At 44.3% G+C, this 12,713-nt stretch overlaps 1 protein-coding gene across 9 annotated transcripts in view; it reads left to right on the forward strand.

Moving 5' to 3' along the window:
* The window catches only part of SYNGR4 (synaptogyrin 4), a 110,073-nt gene that overhangs the window by 83,781 nt on the left and 13,579 nt on the right, over nucleotides 1–12,713 (forward strand). For all 9 annotated transcript variants that reach the window (XM_077259505.1, XM_077259503.1, XM_077259496.1 and 6 more), the window contains one exon: nucleotides 3,538–3,775. In XM_077259505.1, the coding sequence (XP_077115620.1) occupies nucleotides 3,538–3,775 (238 nt within the window). The remainder of the gene's footprint in view (nucleotides 1–3,537; nucleotides 3,776–12,713) is intronic.

Below are 12,713 nucleotides of genomic sequence, written 5' to 3' on the forward strand. Positions count from 1 at the left end.
GGGAAGGAGCGCCGTTTGACTTTTCAATGCAAAATTGACTGGAATTGAGATGGGACACCATGTCGCATTTGGAGAGACCCTGATGTGCCTAAACATTAAAACCCACACAAGTGACACCATTTTGGAAAGTAGACCCTCTAAGGAACTTATCTAGATGTGTTTTGAGAGCTTTGAACCCCCAAGTGTTTCACTACAGTTTATAACGCAGAGCCGTGAAAATAAAAATTCTTTTTTTTCACAAAAATGATTTATTAGCCCCCAGTTTTGTATTTTCCCAAGGGTAACAGGAGAAATTGGACCCCAAAAGTTGTTGTCCAATTTGTCCTGAGTACGCTGAAACCCCGTATGTGGGGGGGAACCACTGTTTGGGCGCATGGCAGAGCTCGGAAGGGAAGGAGCGCCATTTGGAATGCAGACTTAGATGGTTTGGTCTGCAGGCATCACGTTGCATTTGCAGAGCTCCTGATGTACCCAAACAGTACAACCCCCCAAGAAGTGACCCCATATTGAAAACTAGACCTCCCAAGGAATTATCTAGATGTGTTGTTAGAACTTTGAACCCCCAAGTGTTTCACTACAGTTTATAACGCAGAGCCGTGAAAATAATTTTTTTTTTTTCACAAAAATGATTTTTTAGCCCCCAGTTTTGTATTTTCACATGGGTAACAGGATAAATTGGACCCCAAAAGTTGTTGTCCAATTTGTCCTGAGTACACTGATACCCCATATGTGGGGGGGAACCACTGTTTGGACGCATGGCAGAGCTCGAAAGGGAAGGAGCACCATTTGGATTGCAGACTTAGATGGATTGGTGTGCAGGCGTCACGTTGCATTTGTAGAGCCCCTGATGTACCCAAACAGTAGAAACCCCCCACAAGTGACCCCATATTGGAAACTAGACCTCCCAAGGAACTTATCTAGATATGTTGTGAGAACTTTGAACCCCCAAGTGTTTCACTACAGTTTACAATGTAGAGCCGTGAAAATAAAAAAATCTTTTTTTTACCCACAAAAATGATATTTAGGCCCCCAAATTTTTATTTTTTCAAGGATAACAAGAGAACTTGGACCCCAAAAGTTGTTGTCCAATTTGTCCCGAGTAGTCTGATACCCCATATGTTGGGGTAAACCCCTGTTTGGGCGCACGGGAGAACTTGAAAGGGAAGGAGCACTGTTTTACTTTTTCAACGCAGAATTGGCTGGAATTGAGATCGGACGCCATGTTGCGTTTGGAGAGCACCTGATGTGTCTGTACAGTGGAAACTCCCCAATTCTACCTGAAACCCTAATCCAAACACACCCCTAACCCTAATCCCAACGGTAACCCTAACCACACCCCTAACCCTGACACACCCCTAACCCTAATCCCAACCGTAAATGTAATCCAAACCCTAACCCTAACTTTAGCCCCAACCCTAACCCTAACTTTAGCTCCAACCCTAGCCCTAACCCTAACCCTAGCCCTAATCCTAATGGGAAAATGGAAATAAATACATTTTTTTATTTTTTTTATGTTTCCCTAACTAAGGGGGTGATGAAGGGGGGTTTGTTTTACTTTTATAGCGTTTTTTTACATCGGATTTTTATGATTGGCAGCTGTCACACACTAAAAGACGCTTTTTATAGCAAAAAAGTTTTTGCGTCTCCACATTTTGAGACCTATAATTTTTCCATATTTTGGTCCACTGAGTCATGTGAGGTCTTGTTTTTTGCGGGACGAGTTGACGTTTTCATTGGTAACATTTTCGGGCACATGACATTTTTTGATCGCTTTTTATTCCGATTTTTGTGAGGCAGAATGACCAAAAACCAGCTATTCATGAATTTCTTTTGGGGGAGGCGTTTATACCGTTCCACGTTTGGTAAAATTGATAAAGCAGTTTTATTCGTCGGGTCAGTACGATTACAGCGATACCTCATTTATATCATTTTTTTATGTTTTGGCGCTTTTATACGATAAAAGCTATTTTATAGAAAAAATAATTATTTTGGCATCGCTTTATTCTGAGGACTGTAACTTTTTTATTTTTTTGTTTATGATGTTGTATGGTGGCTTGTTTTTTTGCGGTACCATGGTTATTTATATCCATCTTTTTGATCGCGTGTTATTCCACTTTTTGTTCAGCGGTATGATAATAAAGCGTTGTTTTTTGGCTCGGTTTTTTTTTTTCTTACGGTGTTCACTGAAGGGGTTAACTAGTGGGACAGTTTTATAGGTTGGGTCGTTACGGACGCGGCGATACTCAATATGTGTACTTTTATTGTTTTTTTTGATTTAGATAAAGAAATGTATTTAAGGGAATAATATATATATTTTTTTTCTTTATTTAGGAATTTATTTTTTTTATTTTTTACACATGTGGAATTTTTTTTTTTTTACTTTTTTACTTTGTCCCAAGGGGGGACATCACAGATCGCTGATCTGACAGTTTGCACAGCACTCTGTCAGATCAGCGATCTGACTGACAGCGCTGCAGGCTTACCAGCGCCTGCTGTGGACCCGGAAGTACTCCCTGCAGTACCGGGATGCAGCCCCGCGGCCATTTTGGATCCGGGGACTGCAGGGAGGAGATGCTCGGTACAAGGTGAGTACATCGCCTTGTACCGATCGTCTCAGGGAAGCACGCAGGGAGCCCCCTCCCTGCGCGATGCTTCCCTGTACCGCCGGTACACTGCGATCATGTTTGATCACAGTGTGCCGGGGGTTAATGTGCCGGGGGCGGTCCGTGACCGCTCCTGGCACATAGTGCCGGATGTCAGCTACGATAGTCAGCCCGTGAGCGCGGCCGATCGCATATGACGTACTATCCCGTCACTGGGCATTAAGTCCCAGGTCACCTTGACGGGATAGTACGTCATATGGGATTAAGGGGTTAACAGCGGCAGTTAAGGGTATTTATTCCTCAGCGCTGCTTTTTAATGGCCCAGAGAAATAACTGTGTAGCTCCCCCAGCGTTGGAAATTCTCCTGGGTATCTGCTACCGAGGGCACCTCAAACCCCAGAGAACATGATTCAGGTCAGTTTTTACTGACCCCAGTGTTGCAATCGCCATTATTCCCGGAATATCGGTGACCGCAAAAAAAGTCAGATTTCGCATTTAATTTCTCTTCTGATGTGATCTAGCACATCAGAGTAGAGAGAAATGGGGTCCCCCGGTACCTCTGGTGTCCCTGGACTCTCCTGCATCCCCCGGTGATGTTCCCTGGCCGTCGGAGTCTTCATCCGGGAAGAAAATGGTGGGTGCATGCGCTGTGTGCTGCCGAGATCTGCCGGCCCGCACCCGGCAACTGGAAATCTTTCCTATTGGTTAATTTTGATCACTGTGAATTGTGAACAGCCACCTTAGGGGCATGTCAGCTGGGTGTGAAGGGATCAAAGGACCCCTCTTCTAGTAGAGAGGGTCCCAGATGTGAGATATCCTGTGGATATGTGATTAATGCGTATTGTTGAACACCCTTTTTTGTTTGCAAAATAAAAAATTATTTGAAATTATATTAAGCTGTGATTGAACTATGGCTGTATTTTGTGTTTTGTAGGTGTTTTCTTTCATTGTGTGTGGATCCATTGTATCAGGAGGATACCAAAATTTCCCCATCTCTTCTGAACTAAACTGTATTTTTAATGAAAATCCTGCAGCTTGTGGATATGGAGTTGGTCTGGGCTTTTTAGCAGGACTATTATGTTTATTATTTTTGCTACTGGATTGCTTTAGTCCATACATCTACAGTCCCTTATTGCATAAAATGATCTGCATTGCTGACTTTGTCTGTTCTGGTAAGTGTCTTTCTCACTTGTTCTCTCTATTTAACATGGACCCTGTCAGTTCAGAAGTGTTCAGTTTTTGTAGTTATTTTATTCTTGCTGCTTCCCTGTGTTTTTTTTTTACTTTTTTTTTTTAATTTGCCCTATGGTTCCAGAGATATGAGTCTTTTTAATTTAGTGCTAGTTTATATAGTTCTTATCAAGAAACCACATACTGTATATACTCGAGTATAAGCCGACCGGAGTATAAGCCGCTGCACCTAATTTTGCCACGCTGGGTAAGCTTATGGACTCGAGTATAAGCCTGGTATGTATTGTCCCCTCATCCCTGACCTGCTATGCACGGCTCCTCTGTCCCGTCCTGGTATGTGTGGCTCCCCCTGTTGTATGCATGGCTCCTTTGGTCCCAGTACTGTATGCATGGTTCCCCAGGTCCCATCGCTGTATGCATGGCTCCCCTGGTCCCATCGCTGTATGCATGGCTCCCCCCGGTCCCTTGGTATATGCATGGCTCCCTTGGTCCCAGCACAGTATGCATGGCTCCCCAGGTCTCATCGCTGTATGCATGGCTCCCCCGGTCCCATTGTTGTATGCATGACTCCCCTGGTCCCGTCCCATCGTTGTATGCATGGCTCACCCACTCCCCATGCTACTGACCCTGCTCGCGCCATCATTGCATCTCCGCTGTCCCGGCACGGCAGCTCTTCCTGTGCTGAGTGATCACGTGGTACTGTTCATTAAGGTGATGAATATGCGCTCCACGCCTATGGGAGTGGAGACGCGTGCATATTCATTAACTCTGAGGAAAACACTTACAGAAGACAGAGCAAAAATTACAACAATACTACAACAAACTACGGACCTTTCTGATTCATAACAAGGAAAAGAAACTGCACAGATTGCGCCTCAGTTCAGGACTCTATACAAACCGATACAAAACAAAGCCAAAACCTGACAACTTGGACAACCACTCCATTCCAGACACAAAAGCATCTAACTGTGTCATTAATTTCTCAGATTATAAACCTAACAAAGTGGAGCTGTCTGTGCTTTCTAGAGGACTCTCATTTTGTTCTGCTAAGGCCCTGGATAAAACTGAACTCTGCAGTGATATGGAACATTATTTCAGGAGACTGCGCCTGAGGGAATATTTCAATGATACAGAAGATTCAGAAAATACTCCGACAGAAGGAAAAGGTATCCTAACAACCAAGAAGAGGTCAGACTGGACACCCACACGTGGACGCAACCCTCATTTGGATAAATATATAGACTCCTTCAGACATGTGATAAAATCCACCATCATAGATACTAACAGAAGACAAGCATCCAACATCAGTGCCCAGGAGAGAAAGGCCAAACAGTCTCTGAAAACCAGCAAATAAATCAACATTAAACCTGCTGAAAAGGGAGGTGCAATAGTCATGATGAACACATGAGACTATATGAAAGAAGCAAACAGACAACTTATGGACACACACTACTACAAAAAATTGGGAGTCGGATCCTACACAGGACTATTACAAGGAACTAAGCAAGTTGGTATCTCGTCTGCCTGACGAATCCACAAGAGCCGATGACCTGATACCAGAAAGTCCAAGAACAGGGACATTCTTCATGCTTCCCAAAATCCACAAATCTGGAAATCCTGGAAGACCAGTTATCACATGTGTGGGCACTTTTACTGAGCAGGTATCTGGATGGGTAGAGGGTATTCTTAAACCACTGGTAAAGGATACACCCAGCTTCATTCAGGACACAACTGACCTATTGAATAAACTATCAGCAATAGGTCCTCTACCAGAAGGAACCATCCTGGCCACCATGGATGTGGAATCTTTGTACTCTAATATCCCACACCAGGATGGATTAAATGCCTGCAAATTCTTCCTGGAAAACACAGGGACTGATGCGGATTCTGCGGTTAAGCTTATGAAATTCACCCTCACCCACAATTACTTTGAATTTGACAACAAGATCTATCTACAGGAGACTGGCACAGCAATGGGAAGTAAAATGGCCCCTTAGTATGCAAATCTGTTCATGGCCAAGCTAGAAAGCGACTTTTTGTCCTCATGTCCCATCAGGCCTCTGGCGTACTACCGCTACGTTTATGATATTTTAATCATCTGGACGGAGTCTGAGCCACAGCTAAAGACGTTCCATGAACAGTTTAATCAATTTCATCCCACCGTCAACTTGACACTCAACTACTCCTGAACTGAAATTAATTTTTTGGACACCATCATTAAGCTGCAGAACAATGAAATAGAGACATCCCTGTATCAGAGGCAAATCGACCGTCCAATATACCTTAAATGGGACAGTTTCCATCCAAAACACAAAAAAATCTATTGTCTACAGCCAAGCCATCAGATACAATCGTATATGTTCCAACCCAATGGACAGGGGTGAACACCTTGGTTGCGTCAGAAAGACCTTTTTGAATCAGGGCTACCATCTAAGAATAGTTGAAAACCAGATTACAAGAACCACCAGAATATCAAGGAATCACCTGCTACATTACAAAGCTAAAGAAGAAAACAACCGGGTCCCTCTAGTAGTTACCTACAATCCAAATCTGGAGGTGCTAAGGGGAGCTGCACGGAAATTACAACCTTTACTACAAAAAGATGCCCGCTTACAATCCATTTTTCCAGACCCACACTACTGTGTTTTAGGCAGCCCCCAAATCTAAGAAGCATCGTTGTCAGAAGCTCCCTGTCCTCTCCAACAGCTGTAGGAACCTTTCCTTGCAACCAGAAAAAAATTAAAACCTGTCCATTTATAATGACCACGGACAAGATAAAAATACCCAATTCACATCAGGACTACAAGATCCCAGGTACCTTTAGTTGCATCACATCTAATGTGGTGTACTTAATTATTTGTACTAAATGTCCAACTGGGGGTCTGTATGTAGGGGAGACAGGGCAAAAGTTTAGAACAAGGTCAAATTTTCACCGCCACACAATAAGAGAAAAAAGAATGGATCTACCTGTGGCCAAAAATTTTTTATGCTTGATCATAGCACCATGGACCTGAATTTACTTGTATTGAAAGGCAGCTTCAAATCTCAAATCTCAAAGAGACAGAAGAATCTGGGAGTATTACTTGACAGCCTTTGACACACTTAGTGCAGGAATGAATGTGTCACATGGATTTGTGTCTTTTTACATCAATTAAGGAATTTGCACTTTAGACCTTATGGGGCATCATAACAGAACCAGACCCCAATCAGAGGACAACAAAACATTCACTCCTAATCTAGGAAATGTTCCAATATTTATGGACACAACTGTTTATCACTCTCCCATCTTGACAGTTCTGTGCTGTGTTGTGTATAAATATGTGATTCTTCAGATGTTGTATTAGTTTATGCCTGATGAAGAGACCTGAGTAGCCTCGAAAGCTTGCAATTTGTTACCATCTTTTCAGTTAGCCATTAAAAGGTATCAACCACTGAGGACTCTCAATTCTAAATATTTGTCTATCTACTGGCTAATACTGTACAAAGATATATATCTTTCCTGCACCTAGACATGAGTAATCCTGTATATGGGACAGGTGGTAGTAGTTGAGCACTTTGCTTGGCTGTCGCCGGTGACCCTATAGACAATGTATGTGTTCTGACGAGGATACGTCAGTATATGGAAGGGAGATTTTCTTTCGTAAAAAAAAAGGTGTGCCCTCTTTTTCTTAATTTCTGTGAGGTCCTTTATATGCCTTTTTATGTTTTCTATCATTCAAAGCATGAATCAGGCACTGGCAGAATTATTGCAGCCATTTATGTTTTACTCTGAAACACTCATCATTTCAGAAAAACATGCTTTATTGTAGGTGTCTCTGTAGCTTCTTCCCTCCCCACTCTCTTGACTGACAGGTCTCTCCTTGTGCACACATATATGGAGAAACCTAACAGTCAAGGAGATCATGGTAGGGAAAGGCTGCCAGGGCTATAACTTGGACTAGTTATCCAAGATGCATAGTCTGTGACCAGCCTTTCTAACTATGTTTTCATTGTAGCACGCCAGCGTTTTAAACTAAAACAAACCTGGCTGAGATTATGAAGCCAGTGTCTGATTCATGAATTTCTTGTCGTGATCTGGAGTAAAAAGCTTTGAAAAGTCACGGCATTTTGTCGCAACTCAAGACTTAAGGCTATTTGCACACCATGCAGATTTAGTGCAGTTTTGCAGCGTTTTTTTCTGCAGCAGAAACGCTGCAGAACTGCACTGTGATTTACAGTACAATGTAAATCAATGTGAAAAAAAAAAAGCTGTGCACATGGTGCAGAAAAATCCGTGCAGAAACGCTGCAGATTTCAAAGAAGTGCATGTCACTTCTTTTGTGCAGTTCTGCAGCGTTTCTGCACCCATTGACTCCCATTTTGTGGGTCAAATCCGCATTAAAACTGCAGATGTAAATACCATCTGCAGATTTTATGCGGATTTGGGTGTCAAAACCGCAGCAGAAGGAAGTGACGTCAGTGATGTGGAGGAAGTGTGTGGGCGGAGTGTAGCGAAAATGGAGTCGTATGGTAGAAATGGTATGTATAGTGTGTGTGTGTGTGTCTGTCTGTGTGTCTGTCTGTCAGTAGTGACTCATTGTAGTCATTCGTCGGGTGGGACTACTTCTCCCATCGAAATGTGATGATGGGAGAGTTGTCCCATCGTCAGGCGACTGACTACAATGGGTTAAAAACACAAACACACATATAACATGTAGTACATACTCACCACATACATCCCCGAAGGCCACCATCCATGATCATCCTTGTCCCAAAAAAAAAAAAAATCTTTTCCGTCGTAATCCATAGTATAGGTTGTCCCACGACGTCCTCCGGTGATACACTGCAGGAGTTAATCGCTCCTGCAGTGTATCGGAGCTGCCCGTTCGTTTCCTGGAGTTAAGTGAACTCCGGGAGCTCACTTTACGGCAATTGAACTGCCGTGAAAACTCTCACGCAGCAGTGTCGTAAAGCGAGAGTCCCGGAGTTCATTGAACTCCGGTAAACTCGCGCGCATGCACAGGCACACTGCAGGAGCTTTAGCTCCTGTCAGTGTGTTTTGGCAGCCGTGCAGAGCAGTCACATCTCCTGGTGTGGCTGTTCTCCATGGCAGATCGTCGTGGGACACTCGATATTAATGGACTACGTCGGAAAAGACTACAGATCATCAAGGGATTTGTAAGTATGGTAAAATTTAGTATATTAAAATACTTTTTCCTGTGCCTTTTTTTGTGTTCTGTAATTTGGGGTTAATAATGGATAGGCGTCTTATAGACGCCTCTCCATTATTAACTGGGGTTAACGTCACCTTACAATGTCAAGGTGACGTTAACCCCTTATTACCCCATATCCCACCGCTACACGGGAGTGGGAAGAGAGGCTAAGCGCCAGATTTGGCGCATCTTAGAGATGCGCCATTTCTGGGGCGGCTGCAGGCTGGTAGTTGTAGCTGGGGGGGGGGGCAATATCCATGGCCCCTCTCTAGGCTATGAATATCAGCCCGCAGCTGGCTGCGTAGCCTTTCTGGCTATAAAATATAGGGGGACCCCACATCATTTTTTTTGGGGGGGTCCCCCTATTTTAATAGCCAGTAAAGGCTACGCAGACAGCTGCGGGCTGATATTCATAGCAGGCTACAAATATTGGCCCCCAGCCGTCGGCTTTCCCCCTCTGGCGCAGAAAATTGCGCGGGAGCCCACGCCGTTTTTTTCCGTTTTTTTTTTTTATTCAACGCTCATAAAGGCCTCTTTCACACTTGCGTCGGTAGGGGTCCGTCGCTATGGGTCGGGCCGACGTACCGACGCACGTTGTGAAATTTGATTGAGATTGAGAAGAGGTTGGACTAGGAAATGACATCATGTAAATATATATATATTTTTTTAAACTTTATTTCTCTTTATTTAGCTTTAAAAAAAGCTGACAAATCAGCATAAAAAACGCACAAAAAACGCACTACAAAACTGCACCAAAACTGCACTGCAAAAAACGCACTAAAAACGCATTAAAAACGCATTAAAAAACGCATAAAAAATGCAGGAATTGTGAGCTGCGTTTTCTGCCAGAAGATGCAGATTTTGTGCAGATTTTGTGCAGAAAATTCTGCACCAAATCTGCATCATGTGCACATAGCGGTTTTTACCGCGGAACCGCAGCGTTTCTGAAGCTGCGGGTCCGCAGCAGTTTCCATTGCGTTTACAGTTACATGTAAACCCTATGGAAACCGCAATCCGCTGTGCACATGCTGCGGGAAAAACCGCACAGAAACGCAGCGGTTTACATTCCGCAGCATGTCACTTCCTTTGTGCAGAATCGCGGCGATTCTGCACACATAGAAATGCATTGATCCGCTTACTTCCCGCATGGGGCTGTGCCCACGATGCGGGAAGTAAGCGGATCATGTGCAGATGGTACCCGGGGTGGAGGAGAGGAGACTCTCCTCCAGGCCCTGGGAACCATATTAGTGTAAAAAAAAAAAGAATTAAAAAATAAAATATAATGATATACTCACCTCTCAGCGCTGCAGGCGGCCGTCCGGTTGCAGGGTTGCTGTGCGAGCAGGGCCTGAGATGACGTCGCGGTCACATGACCGTGACGTCACGAAGGTCCCTCTCGCACAGCATCTTTGGAACCGGACCGCCGCGTGCAGCGCCGAGGAGATTGGGACGTCAGAGGGTGAGTATAACCATTTTTTATTATTTTTAACATTACTATTGATGCTGCATATTGCTGCATATGCAGCATCAATAGTATAGGAGTAAACCCGCAGCGGAAACCGCAAAACAAACCGCGATAAATCTGCAGGGATAACCGCAGCGGTTTTGCCCTGCAGATTTATCAAATCCGCTGTGGGAGAACCCGCAGAGGACCCCGCAAAGTGTGCACATGGCCTTAGTGTTCTCACACCATTTTTGCTCAGCTCTAACAAAGTGAGTGTAAGTGTGGTGACTGCCACTCGTCAAATTCATTATGAGTGGCGGTGTTTGTTACACCTCATTTCTTAGGCTATGTGTACACATCCGGAACTGCAGCGGAAATTTCCGTGGCAATTCTGCAACTGTGCCACGGGTAAAACGCATGCGGAATTGGCATGCGTCTTCCCGCTAAACACTAACGTTTTACAAACGTAATTAGCTTGCAGAATGCTAGCGTTTTCCAAGTATCGCCTGGAAAACTGATTGATTGCTTATGCAGCATCAATAGTAAAATAATCTAATGTTAAAAAAATAATAAATCGTGATATTCTCACCTTCCGGCTTCCTTCGCAGCGTTCTCGCTCCTCGTGATGCTCCCGTTCCCAATAATGCCTAGCGACAATGACATCAGATGATGTAGCGGTCTCGCGAGACCGCTACGTCATCACAGGTCATTGCCGCAAAGCATCCCTGGGAACGGAAGCATTGCGAGGAGCGGGAATGCTGCGAGGGACGCCAGAAGGTGAGAATTTCACGATTTATTATTTTAATTCTTTTTTTTTTAACAATTATATGGTGGGCATAGCCCCATGTGGAAAGTAAGCGGATCAATGCATTCCTATGTTTGCGGAATCCCGGCGATTCCGCACAAAGAATGAACATGCTGCGTTTTTTTCCGGAATGCGATTCCGCCGCGGAAAAAAAAAGCAACATGTGCACAAAAATTGCGGATTGCATTCTAATGATAGGATGCTTAATGTATGCGTTTTTTTCGCGGTTTTATCATGTTTTTATAGCAAAAAAAATGTGAAAAACCCTGAATGTGTGCACACAGCCTTAATCCAGCTGGAGTCAGACTTATGTGAGGCACACATTGAGGTGTTCACCACTCATCTGACTACAGCATACTCCCTCATCCCGACCAACGTGAAAGTCACCAGTTTTGATAAATCGGGGCCATAGTGTTTTATAAAATTGTTTAAAGAGTAACTAAATCCTAAAGCCATGTTCACACATATTTGTATTTGGTGATTTTGTTTACATCAGCATTTGTAAACCAAAACCAGGAGTGAAAAAATCAGAGGAAAAGTATAATACAAACCCATGCACCACGTCTGCATTTTTTTTTACCCATTCCTGATTTTGGCTTCATCCTAAGGGTACTGTCACACAGTGCCATTTTGATCGCTACGACGGCACGATCCGTGACGTCGCAGCGATCGTATGATTATCGCTCCAGCGTCATAGACTGCGGTCACACGTTGCAATCACGGCGCTGGAGCGATGCCGAAGTCCCCGGGTAACCAGGGTAAACATCGGGTTACTAAGCGCAGGGCCGCGCTTAGTAACCCGATGTTTACCCTGGTTACCAGCGTAAACGTAAAAAAAACAAACAGTACATACTCACATTCTGGTGTCTGTCCCCCGGCGTCTCAGCTTCTCTGCACTGTGTAAGCACAGCGGCCGGAAAGCAGAGCGGTGACGTCAGACGTCACCGCTGTGCTCGCTTTCTGGCTGGCCGGCGCTCACAGTGCAGAGAAGCTGAGACGCCAGAGGACAGACACCGGAATGTAAGTATGTACTGTTTGGTTTTTTTACGTTTACGCTGGTAACCACGGTAAACATCGGGTTACTAAGCGCGGCCCTGCGCTTAGTTACCCGATGTTTACCCTGGTTACAAGCGAACACATCGCTGGATCGCTGTCACACACAACGATCCAGCGATGTCAGCGGGTGATCAAGCGACGAAAGAAAGTTCCAAACGATCTGCTACGACGTACGATTCTCAGCAGGGTCCCTGATCGCTGCTGCGTGTCAGACACTGCGATATCGTAACGATATCGCTAGAACGTCACGAATCGTACCGTCGTAGCGATCAAAATGGCACTGTGTGACAGTACCCTAAGTCATGTTGCAAGGCTCATAAAAGGGTTGATATTGACTTTTAGGATTACAACTTCCAATAGGTGCCACTAGAATTGTAGTCAAATTGAAAAGGCAATTTGCATATTTAATTTCCCAGAGAAGC

The sequence above is a fragment of the Ranitomeya variabilis genome, chromosome 4 (assembly GCF_051348905.1).
Source record: "Ranitomeya variabilis isolate aRanVar5 chromosome 4, aRanVar5.hap1, whole genome shotgun sequence".
Classification (NCBI taxonomy): Eukaryota; Metazoa; Chordata; class Amphibia; order Anura; family Dendrobatidae; genus Ranitomeya; species Ranitomeya variabilis.